Source organism: Podarcis pityusensis, assembly GCF_964106645.2.
Source record: "Podarcis pityusensis genome assembly, chromosome: 8".
Classification (NCBI taxonomy): domain Eukaryota; kingdom Metazoa; phylum Chordata; class Lepidosauria; order Squamata; family Lacertidae; genus Podarcis; species Podarcis pityusensis.
The window spans coordinates 37,586,534-37,603,030 of NC_138033.1; the positions used below are offsets into that span (position 1 = coordinate 37,586,534).

Genomic DNA, 16,497 nt, shown 5'->3' on the forward strand with positions numbered 1-16,497 from the left:
TGGTTTAATTTTCTTAATTTTTTTTAAACCTATGTTTATTGTAAAATTCTAATAAATATTTTATTTTAAAAAAAAAGAAAAGCTTAGATGTAGAAATAATACAGTACTGTAAGCTGTTGCTCAGTCACAAAAAAACAGGACAGTGATGTATGAATCCCCCAATCTGAAACTTTTCTTTGATGAAGTGTATCAACAACCACTGCTGATTCACTTACAGAAATACCTGAATCTTTACTGGATCAATAAAGATAGACTGAATTATAGAATAGTGAATTACCTCTGGTTCTAGTAGCCTTAAAAACCAGCACTTAATTCAGAAATGGTAATTAGCCTCTTAAAAGCTGGGTCCAGCGCCTCCATTATGTCAGTGCTGTTCTATTCCAACTTCACAACTATCTTAGCTAAAACCTGATGCATCACCTGGAAAAGTAAGGGTACAAGACACTTGGGTGATCTCATCTGGTGGAAGTTGGAATATTGGACCTCTAGCAGACTAAAGTAACAAGTTTGAAAAATTAGGTGGTTTTATTCATAACCCAGCTGAATTTCACTTCTCCATCAGGAGGCAAGCTTTTCCAAAATATAAGGTACCCTTTCAGTTATGTGGAGCACATCACCTGAGACCGGCTTCTGACTGTATGAAGAGATCCCGTTGAACAGTGTGGTCTTTGTGGTGGCCCAGGCTGATCTCCCTGGTAGATATGCACTGGCTCAATCCCACATGCTAACCATCTCCTAAGTGTGTATGTGTGGGCCAGCTCACAGGCTGGGTCCAGAGTTTCTAAAGTGCAAAACACGTCTTCTCAAAGTCATGGAAACTTGCCCTCCTGGCCTGAAATGCCCTCTTCTATTGATGTGGTGGATGCTGCAGACTGTGGCTGCCTTCTCCAGTTTGTTTCATCCAGCTGTGCCGGAAATATTTATATTTGAGGGTGGACTAGAAGTTCTGGATGCCTGGAATCATGGTGTGCAAGATTGAGATGGGCTGAAGACCAGCAGTCTGGTCCCCCCTCTCAGTAAGATGTTGCCCAGGCTGAGAGCTTAAACTCAGTCGGGAGTGCCAGGCTGGCTTGCCTGATGCCACAAGTCTGCCCAAGCCAGACAAATGATGGGCTATGGCACAAACACCCCACTTGGAAGGAACCATCTGTAATTCACTCCTCTGAGAACCCACCTCCCTGAGGTGTCAATGGTGGCACACAGGCACAAAGGCACACAGATGCGGTTGCACCTTACTGAACACAGGGTAGGCGTTTTGAGCTGACAGGCTATCTGGTTTTCTACCCAGTCATATTCATTTCTCTCCAAATCCATCAATTTGGGGAACTGAATGCCATCTGTCAAGTTATCTGATCCTTTGAGGGTCTTTGTGTACCTCTCAGTCCCTTCAAGAAAAGTCCACCTGGATGAAACTGAGGAACCCCTCCTCAAGTGGAAGTGAGACTCAGCAACACCTGCTCTTAATCAGCCCCACTTTTCACCTTTGGAATTTTCCCCCTCAGTGTGAGGTGGAACAAATAAAAAAATACAGTACAGTAAGATAAAAATAGCAGTGACCCACACAAGCTCTAAGTAGGGTTTTCAAGGTTGCTGCCTCCTTTTTTCCAGGCAAAATATTTTCTATTGACTCAGCACATTTCCTGCCCTTGGAAAAGCTTGTTGCCAGTGCAGTATGAGGCCAAGCAGATCCTACCAAAAAGGTAGCACCAAACAAGACACAAGTGAGGAATAAAGCTGTGGTTTGAGACAGATTTCTTGATGCAAATTATACAAATCTCACCACGGTGAATTTAAAGGACAGGGTCCTTTGTGGGAGGAGGATATAAAAATATATAAAGATACGAGATGGGTAAGTTGCCCCCCCCCCGACTCAAAGCCATTCACAAAAACTATTCCATGCACACCCCAAACAAAGGTGACTCAACTATGTACAGTGGTACCTCAGGTTAAGTACGTAATTCGTTCCAGAGGTCCGCTCTTAACCTGAACCTGTTCTTAACCTGAAGCACCACTTTAGCTAATGGGGCCTCCTGCTGCTGCTGCGCCGCCGAAGCACGATTTCTGTTCTTATCCTGAAGCAAAGTTCTTAACCCAAGGTACTATTTCTGGTTTAGCGGAGTCTGTAACCTGAAGCGTATGTAACCTGAGGAACCACTGTACATGGCACTAAACCAAAGTCATATACATAATAATGTTAATTTATCTAGGCCGTGGCAGCTCAATGGTATCCCCAATCTAGACATTGATAAGAAATCACCAGGAACAAATTAAAATCTAGGATGCTGGAAGAGAAAAATCCCCAAGTCAGTTTCCATCTACACCACTGTAGTTGACATTGGCTGAGGATTTGCAATCCAAAACATCTGGAGGGCACCTGGTTGCGGAGCCTGAGAGGCCTGCTCCAGCTCTTGCATTTTAGTAGCATTTCTGCTGGTGACTTTGACTGGTTTTATTTTTCTTTGTACTGGCTTTCTAAACAGTGGTTCTTGAGATCATGACCCACAGAGTTCTACGCAGAAAGGCGGAACATAAAAACAGATATGAAATTAAAGGGCCTGCAGCAAAGGGTCTGGTTACGTATAGGAATATGTTATACAAACATTAATCAAATGCAATTTGTTGCATAAAGATTAGATAAACAGAACCTGAAAGGCAATGTTACCCTGCATGGATGGCCCACACCAGCTTCCCTAGTGCTGCCACTAGAAGCTGTCTTCTCTCTGTCTCCTCTTTCCAGATCTCGGAGAGGGACAAAACTATTTTGCTCCAACTATGCTGCATCACTCAATGAGTGAAAGAGAATCTGGGAGGGGTTGCTCAATAACTGGCAGTTTGGTAAAGAGATGGTTCCTGCAAGGAAGAAGGTGAAGGTGGGTAAGGGAGTTTTGGGCTTCTCTGTCCTCTCTGCAGGAGAACCAAGCTATGAAGCCACCTAGAACTGGATCTGCATTAATGGACAGGAATCAAAGCACAAGTAACCCAGAAGTTGGAATTTTCCTTTTTAATTCTTATTTCCACAGTGACATTGTCCCATTAAAGCCCAAACTTCACCACCACCACCCACCCTGGCACACAAGATTTGAAATGGGGGCTGGGGGTGTGTGTTGCACCCCCCCTAAAATCTTCAAAATTAGTGTATAATTGACATTGAGAGAGAGCCTGGACTTTAGCCCCATCTGCCAGAACATAGAGACCTTCTAAAAATTTGCTTTGCAAACATCAGAACATGCTACAAAATGCCACATTGGAACCAACAGATACGAATGGGATCCTGCAACAGAAGGTGTGGCCCCAAGATGTTGCTGTACTAACAGAGCTCCCATCATCATCCCTGACACTTGGGCCTGGCTGGTTGCACAGGCTGATGAGAGCACCTGGGGGGGGCGGCTACAGGTTCTCCACACCTGGCAAACCTGTGCTACAGCCCCAGAATCTGACATCAACTTAATCAAATGAAAACATAAAAGGAAATAGGTCTCTGACAACTGAGAACCAAATGAATACTGTGGGTTAAAACATGATTGGATGGAGCAGAGACACCGCCCAGCAAAGGAATAGAGTTTGTTCATGTGGCATCTGAATCTGGCGAATCTCACCAGAAAGGAGGGGAAGGAAGTAGTCAGGTGACAGGAAGGAAGGACCTGTGTGAATTTGATGCCAAGGAAATGCCCTCAAATGTAGTCAAATATTCCCTTTTCCAACGTACATGTATCTAAAACTCAAGGATCTATTCCCTCAGTTTTCATTTTCAAATATAAAAAGTAAAAGGATAGCAACAATATAAAAAAAAATAACTTCCACAATAAGCACCAAGTCCACAGGCCAGCCTTTACCAACAGGGTGCCTACCAAATGTTTCAGAGGGAAACTCCTGTCAGTCCCAACATCATACAGCCGTACTAGCTGGGGCTGATGGGAGTTGTCATCCAAACCAGTCACCAGGCTGGGGAAGGCTGCCTTAAAGTAATTAAGCTGTAGTTCACACTGTGCAGTCATGTCATTATCAACCACATGACCTTTGCTACATCACTGGTCATGATACAAAGATGAGCCCCCCGGGCACATAAATTTAGAGCAGAAGTTGTGTAGTGAATGGCCTGGGTCCTCTTACACAAGTGTGTGGAAGGCAAGGGCAAAAGGAGAGTCCTTTTTGAGAGTGATGTCCCAAAAGGCAAAGAGGAATTCAGTTTGTGTTCAGAGTGTGAAGCTGCATGCACAGCAAGTGGCCCTGTGGGGACTTGACTGGTCTATCAAGAAGCAAGTGGGAAAGAAGATGGAAATCAAAGTCTCGGAAGAGGCTCCCAACAAAACAAAACAGAAGTAGCACAATCACTGGGGGAGAGTGGAGGGAACGGTTGCCTCCTGCTGACACGAGACATCCCCCAAAATTGGAATTCAAGAATCCAGAGGAGGAAAGGCACCCTCCGCGGGCAGTTGTAGGGATCACTTCTTGAGATCCATAAAGATAGCGTTGGTAGTTGTCTGTCCAAAGATAAATGCTCCAAGGATAACCATGAAGACGCCGTAGCTCACCATCGCCCACCAGCTATGGATAAAAGAGGGGAGACTGGCATGAAACACAAATGATTCCATAACCACTGACCCCACATGGATGAACTGGGCAAGAGGAGGCAGCAAAGAAGAAGCACAGCTCTTACCCGGCTGGTCTGGCCTCTTGTATTTCGGAGAGCTTGGTGTGGATGAGGCAGAGTCCTGGCAAGGAAGGAGCGGAGGAAAACGGTGAAGGAAAAAAGCAGCAGAAGGAACCACCAAGGCATTTTTTTTGCAGCCATCTAGATCTCAGAACGATGAACAGTTCTAACAAAGCCAGTGTTACGTTCAACTGTTTTGAGCAATATCAGGTTCTTGTTGGTGTGCAAAGGAAGTATGTCTTGAACACTTTAGTGAAAGAAGATCCACCGCTGAGGTGGTTGCAGAAAAGTCAATGTGCAGAAGAAAGCTGGTTGTGTGGGCTAACAATAAATTGCTAATTTATCCAAAGGAAGTGGGTGTGGGAAGGGTGGCAACTCAAGCTGAACTTATAGAGAAAGAGAATTCTGGCTAGGGGAATATTCTGGCCTGTCCAGAGCAGGTATCTGCGAGGCGAGGTGAGGCAGGCTGGTAGTAAAGACCACCAAATAAAGTTCCAAGGGAGCCATCTGCTCTGCTAAGAGCAGAAGTGAACTGAGGTCTTCTGAGTCCCTCTGTCCTGTTTTCCCCTCCTAAGCGAGACTCCCCAGCCTGAGGGCAAGTGCTTCTCTGCCTCTCTGTAGCCTTCTGCCTGAAAGGCTCCCCCTGCCATTGGGCAGGGACCCTGGAGTGGGGGTACCTTGACTCTTCAGGCAAATCAAGCTGGGGGAGGCACCTCCATGGGTCCCTGCTCACAGCCCCACCAAAAGCAGAATAAGAGCCCCCCGTTACACACAATCAGCTAGGGAAAACTACCTGGGAAAACAAAGATGAAGCAGGCAGCCAGGCCCCCAATGAGAGAGATGACTTTGCCAATGTCAGGAATGAACAAGGCCAGGAGGAGGGTGAGGAGGAACCAGCTGACCGTCTGCAAGAGGCGCCGCCTCCTCTCCCGCACAACGTCTTCTTCAACCGCCTCCCCCTTGTAGCGCAGCCAGAGGCCTTCCAGCACAGCCCTGGGCGGGAAGCCAAGACAAAAGGAGGAGTTAGGGGTTGCCCTCTGCCACTGCAACACCCCCTGCAAGGACTGCACAGCAGCAGGAGAGACTCAAGCCAGCCAGCCCCACCAACCCCTCCCGCTCCACGCTCACCGGCCACAGAAATGCAGGATCGGGTAGGAAGTGAGAACGCAGACGATGATGGAAACGCGGGCAATGGCGACTGGGATGTCGTTGGAGGGGTAGGACATGAGCACATCCTGCTCCACACTGGACCCAAACGTCAAGTATCCACAGACTCCTGGCAGGAAACAGGAGGAGGAGGAAGAGGAAGAGGAAGAGAAGAAGATGAAGAAAGAGGTTCACAATGACCCAGAGCCAACCACCAGTCACTTCCCATCCCATGAGGGAATATGGATCAGGGATCAGTCTCCCTTTTGTGGCTCAGAAGAGGAGATTAAGCGCTTCCTCTTTTTCATCCCACCTACCTGTGCCCGTGTAGACAAAAAGAGCAATGACCATGGCTGCTGTCACAACGGCCCCCCATGGCTTCACCTCTGGTTGCTTCATGCTGTGGAAGACGGGCACGCTACTGACGTGGCACTGCCAGGGAGAAGAGGAATAGGAAAGGGTTGTTAGGTGTGGAAGAGAAGAATGCAAGTTTTCTGATCGCGCAGAAGTCATCAGCCTTTGTGATTACTTGCACAGGAGATCCTTCTCCCAGACTTGTTCTTTCGGCTAGTGCAGTTTTTCCACATATACGTTTTCACAGCTGGAGACCAAAGAGCCAGTCAACAAATTCAGCAAAAAGTAGCCTTCACCAACCTGGTGCCATGAACATCTGGAGGGAGGATGCTATAACAGGGCCTCTGATTTTCCCTTAAGACGGTTGAAGAATAAGAACCACCTCTGCCTCATTCCAGGACCCAAGTAACTCACATTATCCCTTTTTAAATGCTTTCTGAACCAAATTCCATCTTAACTTTGCCTAGGACAGCTGTATTATTATTCTACAGTAATCCATTTCCCCTTATCCCTCATCTGTCAAGAGTAGGGAGCGCAGGCTCCATATGAGCACGTCGAAAGCTTTTGTCTGTCTGTTCACACCTTATTCAACCTTTCTTGCAACAGGTTGAGGCTAGTGTATTTAGGATATCACATCCTACTTATAAAAAAACAGACAGAAAAAGACAAGGCTACATACCATAAACATACCATACCATAAACACCATACGAAAGAAAACACTACAATTTCATCCAAGATAAAAATGAATTAAACTTCAAACAAAGGTCAGGGTTTAAATTGATTATTCTGTCTCTCTTCCCACCCCATTACACCCCCAGTGTCTCCAAATAGACCTGAGAAAGACCCCTGAATGAAACCCCAGAGAGACCCTGCCAGTCTGGAGGGCACCAAGCTAGCATAGAAAATATTGAGTTGGGTGGTTCACTGTGCTTTTACTTGGTACAATTATTATTACTAATTAAATTTGTATGTTGCGCTTCATCTGATCACAGGGCAGCTCACAAAATAAAAATACAAAATGAGAACACAAAATATATAGTAAAACAAATACTAATAGCTGCTCCCTCCCCCAAATACATTTTAAAGGCCATAGAATGTTTAATCAGCCAAAGGCCTGGTTACAGAGACACCGAGAGAGGTGGACTTTCTTGCCCTCAATGTGCCCACACCCAACTGGGGCATTCAGACAAGCCTCACCTGGAAGCCAAAGCAAATGGTGGGCATGGCATTGAAGACAGACATCCAAGAGGAGGGGCTGCGGAGAGGAACGCACACGTTAGTTCAGGATGTGGTTCAGCAAATGTCTACCATCAGCATTTACTCAGAATTGAAAAAAAACCCTCCCCTGAGGGGAGTAAGGTGTCAAGAACGGATTAGCAGGATCTAGTTTTAACTCAGTCAGAATTAATGCAGGAGAGGCACTTCCAATTAAATGAATCTACCTTAAGATGCACATCTCTATTTTCACAGACAATGCCTAAACTGGAACCCTTCCACTCGCGAACACAGCCTTTCTCAATCTGATGCCCTCCAGATGTTTTGGACTACAACTCGCATCAGCCCTAGCCAGCCCAGTCACTGAAATCCAAACATCTGGAAGGCATTGGGTTGGGAAAGGATGGGTTAATGCGTCCTTCTTCCCCCTACAGTGAGAATTACCCTCTGCCTTTCAGGTGCCCCCCACTGACTGATAGCCGCAAGTCGTCAAGTCCTGAGCAGGGGAGAACTGGATGGGTCCCCAGCATAAGGATGGCCAAAGTTCAGAGGAATGGGATGCACCTCTCAGCAGCTTAAAGAGTGGGCAGATACAGTGCCCACCACAGAAATAAAAAGCTTTTTTACATTGAAAGTTAAAAGCTAACTGGAGACTCTTGACTGGGTAGTCCAGTAATTAAATTGTCAGGTCTCTCCACTGCCTAACTGCAGAAAACAAAGACTGGAAGGGAGGCAACTCAGGAAGGCTCCACCTCTTTCTGAAGGAGCATCACTCCCACGTACCTTGTTGTAATTTCCTTTGGGATGTTCTCATCAGGCCAAATATATTTGATAATTATGATGGCTGTAACATACCAGGTCCCGACAACACTCAAGCAGCTGTGAGAAAGAGAGAGAGGTGAGACAGGTGATGGAGCTGCTGCCGCTGCTGCTATCTTCTTCCAAGGATCATCTTGAGATGCCAACACCCACCTTTTGCATCTAGACCTGCCCTTGACAGAGCAGTTCAATGGCACCTAGTCTTTCACTCAAGCAACACATCCTGGCAAGCAATACAGAGGCACGGCCTGTTTGCCACCCTCACACTTTTGTCTCATGAGGACCCTGGTTGGCAGCAGTGGCTGGGGAGCATTTGCCAAGATATTTGCCAGCTGAGAACTGGCCTGTGCTTACCTGGCGTATTTCTGGAAGCCGATCTCCTTGGGCACTGAGAGGGGAAGGATGAGCAAGAAGGCTGTGATGCTGATGGTGAACTTGCGGTCTGTGTACCAGGGGCCGCTCTCTGCCCCTGTGGAGTCCTTCATTAATGCTGCAATTACTAGACAAAGAGAGACTGCAATCATCCTCTGGGCCCAATCCACCAGGCAGAGGGAAGTCAAAGCTCAAAGGCCAGTGCACAGCTACACACACAAAGAAAAGACTCTCACAGAGACTTGAACTTCTTATGTCCAAGGAAACACAAAGCAACTGGCATGGAACTAAGGGGAAATTTTGCATTATAGAAAGGTGTATAGAACACCAGGACCCAGGCAAGAGAAGCTCTGGATTTCTTGCACTGGACTACACCAGTCGCCAGACTTTGGGAGCTACGAGTCCTATCAGTCAAAGCCAGCATGGCCAATGGTTGGAGATGATGGAAGTTGAAGTTCAAACTATCTGGAGGGCACCAGGTTAATGGTAGCTCCCTCTGACCCTGTGATTCACAACATTATGAAGGCAACGCTAGCAGAAACCCTTTTTATCACTCAGCAGACACCGCCAGCAAGAGGCATGCCCAGGAGTCAGCACAGCCTCCCTGCTCCCCAGCAAGGGTGGCCTAATGCAAGAGCACAATTACTGAGAGGAGAGCTGAGAGCCTTTTGCTATGAGCAAGCCCCACCCCCCAAGTGGTCAGTGGCACACTTGCCAAGAAACTCACAGGCACGAGGCTGAGCAGGCAGCTGGTGCCCAACCTATTCAATGTATCTGTGTGGCAGTATAGTGTGAATGTGGTGAGTATTAGCCATAAAGTTCAGTTGGTGGCCTGGGTGCAAGCCATCCTCCCGCAGCCTTGCTCACCACACAGAGCGGTTGTGAGGGCAAAATGCTGTAAAGAAACTTAAAGTATTCTATATACTGAAAAACAGCATAGGCAGTTATTCTTTATAGCCCCCCAGGCTGTAATTCCTCTGAAGGCTACAGAGTATGCCCTCTACAAAGGAAACAGGACCTCCTCTTGTGGCATAATTCTGTGAGTTTTCTAGTGTGGAAAGAACCTTTAGCTGTCCAGATGTTACTGAACTACAACTCTTTATCATCACCCCTGGCCATTGGCTACAGGGGCTGGTGGGAGTTGCAGTTCAGCAACATCTGGAGAGCCACAGGTTCCCACACCTGATCTACAGAAAAAATAAATCAGGAGCTGCAGCCATGGTGGATGAAGCCAGAGCCAAAACCAGGCAGTTGGAAGCTCTAGGTTGTACAGCTCTTGTTCTCTCTGCAAGCTGCACAAAACAAAGGAGGGGGCACAGCTTCAAGCATCTCACAGTACCAAAAACAGAAGGCCGAGTACATGTCAAACCCCAATGGAGTTCAATCAAGCCTTGTCTTCCCAATCAGATTTCAAAGTGAAATTAATTTTGAAGAAGAGGGAAGGGTATAAAAGCCCAAACAGGCCTCCTCCTTTTCCAGCAGTACTCACTCTTGTCCTGCTGATCTCCAATGATGATGAGGAAGGCAATGCAGGTGCCAAAGGTGTAGACAGCAATGGCCACCTCGCACAGGATCCCGGTGACTTTGCCACACACGGCCCACACCACCTCCTGGTAGGTGCGCTCATTGCTAGCCTGGGAGCAGTAGGCCAGGATGACCAGGCCGCCAATGATGAAAACCAGCATGCACTGCAGCAGAAAAGGGAAGAGTGGCACCATGAGATGATGGCAGGCACCAGCAGGCAAACTGAAAACAATAAAAAGCTCTGGGCATATATATTTTTTAACTCATTTCCTGTCTTGCTTTCCTGGTCTCTCCTGCTCCATACATAGTTTAATTTATTCTAGCTTTCCAACCAGCTGCCAACTTGGCTTTCCAGCCAGCACTGGTGTTATGATGCTAGGGCTGATGTGAGATGCAGTCCAAAACATCTGGAGGGCACCTACTTGGGGAAGGCTACATTGTCCCCACGGCAATTTTTTGGACATTCTATAGCTGCAAATTTATTTTTAAAAATACTTTTAAGAGCCACCTGCTGGATCAGGCCAGGGGGAGCCCACCTGGTCCAGCATCCTGTTCTCACCTGCAAGTAGAACCCAAGCACAAGAGCACCCTCCCCATCTGTGGCTTCCAGATTCAGAAGAATTGCTCCCTCCAACAGTGGAGGCAGAGCATAGCTATGGCTCCTAGCAGCCACTGAAAGCCTTCTCTGTGAATTTGCCCAGTTCTCTTTCAAAGCCATCCAAGTTGGTGACCGTCACAAGACCTTCACAGCTGCCCACATCAAGCTGTGCTCCAGCCAGGCCAAGTGAGAAAGAGCACCAGCACACTCTGCACAATGGATCCCTTCCCACCGCCCACACATTTTTCTTCATCCCCAGACCCTCCCTGCTTTCACCATCTGCAGCGTGATTCCTGCAGCCACTCCGCCTGCCATGCTGAAGGCTGCTGGGAAGTTCAGGAGGCCGGCACCCAGGGCTGCGTTCACAACAATGAAGACAGCTCCCAGCTTTGAGGTTGCAGCAGGTCCACGCTCTTCGTTGCCCTTGGGCCCCGTTTCCACATTGGGGCTCTGCAGCAGCCGGGCCCTCTCGCCAGCATCCGCACTCCATTCCCAGTCACCATATTCGGTGTTGATCCCCAAGTGGCCTTCAGACATCTCCGCTGGAAAGGGCCACTCAGTGGCAGGCTAATCTGTATCCAACGAACCACACTTTGCATCCCCCCGACTCCGAGAAGCACCAAGTGTTATCCTGACAGGCATGGATGTGTGGCATATAGAAGAGACATGCCTGAGCTCAGAATAATGTCACGAGCAGGGCTGCTCACAGTTTGGTGGGTCATATGGCCCTAGAAGAAACCAAAGGAAAGAGTCAGCTCTGAGCAGATGGAGAGGAAATACAGGCCCCTGCTCACAGAAAACCTCAAAACCCATGCAGGAGGGGAACATTAAAAAACTCGTTTCTGGGCATCGTGATTTTTAAAGGATGCAGCAACTGCTAAGAGCTCAGAATCCAAAGTGGTGGCCCAGGAAGCCATTCCCGCTCAGTACCATCTTCACAAAGATTCAAAATTTGGCCCTAGCACACCTGTGGCCCAGCTCCCAAGGCACCAAGCTCCAAGTGCTTCCTTTGCAATGGCTAAAACAAGAAAAGCTAAAGAGGTCTTACATTGCTGCTTATCCTCTTTTATGGGCTGCTTGAGAAACCAGCTGCATAAGCACTTCCCTCTACAACTCAGCAAAAAAGCTGTTTTGCTCATGCTGGGCAAAGTTTAGAATTGGATTTCTGGGGGGGAAACCACAAAACCACAGGGTGGAGCTGAAAGATTTCTCAACTGGTGAAAAAATCAGTTTTGCTCCTCCTAAGCCCCATAATTTCTATTGCATATCCACTGTTGCAGTAAAACCATTTTAAAAAATTATTTGCTTACATCACCCCCACTACATCACCTAGTTTAGTCCTCAACTCCTCAATCAGCTATACAGAAGGGTTTTTGTGTGTGTTTTTTTTATAATCAGCAAGGGGAATTAAAATCTCTGAGGAGCAGGAGTAATTTGTTCTGTTTAAATTTAACCCCCCCTTCCCCCCAAGATTAACAAACTAGTGTAGGTTTCAGAAAAATCTTCCTTCATTATACAACATTCTAGATAAGATTCACAATTAAAAAAATCCAAGTGACTTGGATATTGATAATTATTTAATCACACCACTTCAAAAAAATTTAAAATTAAGTGATTTCTATTTTTTTCTAAAAAGCATATTTTAAAAAAATTACATAACAAAAACAAGGAGTGGTTGAAATGGGATGCTACAAATAAATAAATAAGTGGTAGGATCTTCACCTATTTCTCTACAACCTGTAGCAGTTATCCTGGCTGATTCTTTAAGATTCAAACTATGATTTTTGAATGTTTTTGTACCCAATTCCACATTTCCTTTGAAGCATTTGAAGCTCATCCAATTCTTCATCTGACTTTATGGTACTGTATTGTAACCTCTCCTTCACTTAATTCTCTCATACCTGGGTACTGTATAACACATTTTAATTTTAATTTCTTCATTTCATTTCTTCATAGTAAGAAACTGCTTAGCAATCCTGTGAGGATTACCACAAACATTATTTTAATGAATTCATCCCCCTTTACCTCTCTTCCTTTCTGCCAGCAAGTTTTAAATGGAAAATTATGAGTGTCAGATGTTTCCTTCTATTATTTCTGGCAGATAACAGACACAAATCTGAGCAGAAAAGCTTCGGAGCCAACACTAACAGGCCAGTGACTAGGCTTGGTGGGAGCCACGGATTCAAAATCTTACGCGCCTAGGCATATGGCAGAGAAACTCACTGGAAGAGAAAAATTACCCACAAAGCTCTCCCTAATGTGTTCACTTGTGAGTTACATTTTAGGCTCAACTTTCCTCCAAGGGATTCAAGGCGGCGTCCTCCCCTCCCCTCCCCTCCATTTAATCCTCACAACAGCCCAGTAGGGCAGGCAATGCTAAGAGATGACATCCGAGCCAAGGTCGCTCAGCGAGTTTCAGAGCGCAGAGAAGGCGCCTCTCCCTGACTCACCCACAGCAGGGAGAGGCGAAGGGATAGACAGGGAGCCGGCAGGCCATTGTAAGATGTGGGCTTAAGGATCTCGGGCCCGGGAAGGAGACACCTCGCAACCCCTTTAGCTGCTCAGCCTATTCAAATCGTGGCTGGCCGGCTCACTCCAGCGGGCCGGGGAGCCAGAGCTTCTACTCCAAAGTGGATGGTGCAGGGGATCCCGCCCCCCGCGGCCACCCCCATAGGTGCGCTTGCCGCTACCACAGCGGCGGCCCCTTCGCTTCCCTGGCAAGCTAGCTTTCTGCTTGCAAGGGAGGACGCCTTCAACCCGGGGTAGGGGCGAGGAAGGCTCGCCAGGAGCGGCCCTGCAGCCTCCTTGTCTGCCGCAACCCCGCTTACCCACCTCCTTCCACACCGGCTTCTCAGCTGACGAGAATCACATGGCGGCGGCAGCTGCAGCGGCGCCCTCCCCTGTACGCGCGGCATGCTGGGAGTCGTAGTTCTTGACCGCGCCCCCTCAGGGACAAGAAACAGAACCGGCGGCCTTGGGCCGAGTCAGTCAACTATAGTCTCCGCTGACTCGCAGCAGCGGCTCTCCGGGGTTTCAGGAAGACAAAGTCCTGTCACAACCAGGCCTAGAGATGTCGCGGGTTGGAGCTGGGAGCTTTGGGTAGCAGGGATAAGGAACCTGCGCGGTGGAGCCCTCCGGGTGTTGTTGACCGGCAACTCCCATCATCCCGCCACATGCTGGCTGTTGGGATTTGTAGCGCAGCGCCATCTAGAGGGCCAAAAGTCTCCCAGTCTGTTCTCCATAATCCACTTGAAAATGGCCAAGGGTCTTGGCAGACCACTTCACGTCTTTCCTGCCTATTGTAGTAATTGTAATGTGGTGTGTTTAGGTGTTGCATATTTTTAAAACAGCATGGGGTTTTTTTTTTGCTCCTTTTGTTTCTTATATTGCATTTTATCGAAAGACAATTTGTTTTCCATGGAATTCAAATTGTAATGCAGTGTAAGAAATAAAGAAAGCAATAAAAATCAATATGAGCATTTCATGTGGACGTGCCATGGACCACCTGAATGAAGCTTGCAGACCACTGGTGGTCAATGGAGCAGTTTGGAAACTCCTGCTCTGCAGCATTGAAAACTGAAGTAGCCAGGTTGGGGAAGATGCTGGAAGCAATGAAGAACAGCAGAAGCAGATAATAATAATAATAATAATAATAATAATAATAACAGCACAGAGGGAGGGTTATAATAATAATAAGTTATTGTCACTATTTTGATCCCAGCTGTAGCTTCCATTTGTGATGGGGAGCCTGAAGTGAAACCTGTAGCTGGACAAAGGAATAATGGCTCCCTCCTTCCTCAGAAAGTTCTGCTTCTGTCTTTCTCTAGTTCAGAATGCTGCCCTTGTCCTCCACTCACCCCACTTCTGCTGGGATACAAAAAAAGGAAGCTTAGGCGGCTTTGGACAAATAGGCAGTTTTCCTCTAGGCTTGTGAGAAAGGACAACACAAAGTCTTAACCAGCACTGATAAGTAGGGACAAGGAAGGTACTCTTGTCAAACTAATCCAATATGGTATTCAGATCTAGAAACATCTTATACAATGTAGGAATAAGAGGGGAAAATATAGCCACTATTAACATCAGAGCATGAACGTGCACTTGTTACTTCAGAATCTGCCTGGTGTAAAGACTGCCTAGCATCTCTTCATCACACTCTAGCATAGCCAAAAGATAAGGTCTGGTTTATGCAGAGCAGGAACAAGCCAAATAGAATAGACCTCATTCCCCATGTTACTCCTCACTCCCCATTTACCAGGATGCTGCTGCTATGGGAAGAAGTGCTCATGTACCTCACCACCACTCCCCATAATAGCAGTAAGGTACACTCTTCCCCACACCAGGCTGACTCCATTGTGCCTCCACCCGGATCATTCTGAACAGGATGAAAGTGTCAGTGCAAGGCCCACCATGCAGCCTTGGTTATTCATTGTCATGTTGCAACACAGAAAGTTGCTTTAACTGTGGAAACCTCACAACCAGGTTTCTGCAATGTGCGGCTACCTTGGGGCTGATCCAGTTGGTATAATAGTTATTTTGCTGGATGTTGGGGCTGAGTTGAACTCTGAAAGTGCTGGAAGGCACACCAGGTTACAGAAGGCTTGATTCAGAGTAGTGGGATGCAGGTCTGAGCAGAAGTGATCATAAATAAAAGCCTCAGATCTGTAATGCTCAGATGTACAGCAGCTTTAATTTTTTAACAGAAGTGACAGGCTGCATAAAGGGCAACATGATTTATTACTGAACAGCAGAATATTCTCTAGTGAGAGGACAGAGCATTGGAGACAGTAATCAGAGAAGCAGAAGTGACCTAAAACCACAGCAGAGAAAAATGAGGACTATAAATCAAATCTTTGAGTGTACAACAGCAGCATGAAGTGTGGGAGAATCAAAAAGAAGCTTTGGGAGTTGGGCTGTCTTGACTCTCCTGCCAAAATAAGCTGAAATAGGAGGACCACAAAGGCTACTGACAGAAGGAAAATGCTGTTCTTTTCTGTCATGTGAGAATTACAGCAAAACCTGCAAGCTCTTTGCAAGAACAACTTTCTTTCTGGTGATCAGCCGAACACAGCCTTTAGCTCTGCTATTCACGCAAATGAAACTCACAGCTAAGCACCCTAAACAGACTGGTTAAGGGCAGACAGGACAAGCACACATACCCCAAACAAGGGGGAAAGCAGCAGCAGGTGGTAGTATCTGAAAGCAACGGACAAACAGGTTCACTTCTGCCCCTAGAGGCAGCTCCACATGTGTAGCTATGGACGCTGGATGCAAAGGCCAGCCACCAGCCTGAGACTTTTTCATGCTGTGGCGACAGCTCTTCTTGACCTCTCAGCCCTTCCTCATTCAATATGCATGCTTTGACACTCAGCTAACACAGAGATGGGGCTTAAGGCCTGGCCTCTGGGCAGGCACGAAAGCCTTAAGTTGTTCACACAATATAAAGGAGACACACACAATGCATTAAATACTCAACTGCCTTTTCACAACAGAGGCAATGGGTAGGCAGCAAGGTACATGTTTTGTAGCTCCAGACAATCAACTTCTGGCCACAGAGGCTCAACTGTTCATGGTATCTGCTGTTGTATAATTGCCAAAGCTGAAGAACTTATCTCTGTCGCTCACATACACACAGACAAGAGATCCCATAAGTTTTCCCATAGGTTTCACCTGCCCCCTTCTTTCCACTTTGCAGGGGGAGGGAGAAGAGTGAAGCAGTTCCATGAGAAAAATGCTTCACAGACAAAAATGTTTTCCATCTTAAGTTGTTTGAACACATTGAAGAGTTTATCTTGCCCTACTTACAGGCCTAGTGAACTG

General features: G+C 46.9%; 1 protein-coding gene across 3 annotated transcripts; it reads right to left on the minus strand.

Moving 5' to 3' along the window:
• Nucleotides 1-2,986: 2,986 nt before the first annotated feature.
• Nucleotides 2,987-13,814, minus strand: SLC38A7 (solute carrier family 38 member 7). 3 transcript variants are annotated; one of them, XM_081018330.1, is made up of 11 exons: nt 13,513-13,814; nt 10,957-11,408; nt 10,048-10,246; nt 8,541-8,685; nt 8,151-8,246; nt 7,350-7,407; nt 6,115-6,229; nt 5,780-5,927; nt 5,445-5,644; nt 4,658-4,712; nt 2,987-4,545 (listed from the first exon to the last, which is right to left on the minus strand). In XM_081018330.1, exons 2-11 carry the CDS (start codon nt 11,215-11,217, stop codon nt 4,443-4,445), a joined length of 1,380 nt encoding a protein of 459 aa, XP_080874456.1. In that variant the 5' UTR covers nt 11,218-11,408; nt 13,513-13,814; the 3' UTR covers nt 2,987-4,442. The 3 variants fall into 3 exon arrangements, with proteins under 3 accessions (XP_080874456.1, XP_080874457.1, XP_080874458.1); XM_081018331.1 differs by lacking the exon at nt 13,513-13,814 and adding an exon at nt 13,131-13,497; XM_081018332.1 differs by lacking the exon at nt 13,513-13,814 and adding an exon at nt 11,648-11,954.
• Between the last annotated feature and the right edge of the window lie 2,683 nt (nt 13,815-16,497).

Coding starts and splice junctions, on each gene's coding strand:
- SLC38A7 (XM_081018330.1), bottom strand. CDS start 11,217: ATGTCTGAAGGCCACTTGGGGATCAACACCGAATATGGTGACTGGGAA. Junction 8,247..8,540: donor GGCTTCCAGAAATACGCCAG/GTAAGCACAGGC, acceptor TCTTTCTCACAG/CTGCTTGAGTGTTGTCGGGA. Junction 6,230..7,349: donor CCATTTGCTTTGGCTTCCAG/GTGAGGCTTGTC, acceptor TCTCCCTGGCAG/TGCCACGTCAGTAGCGTGCC.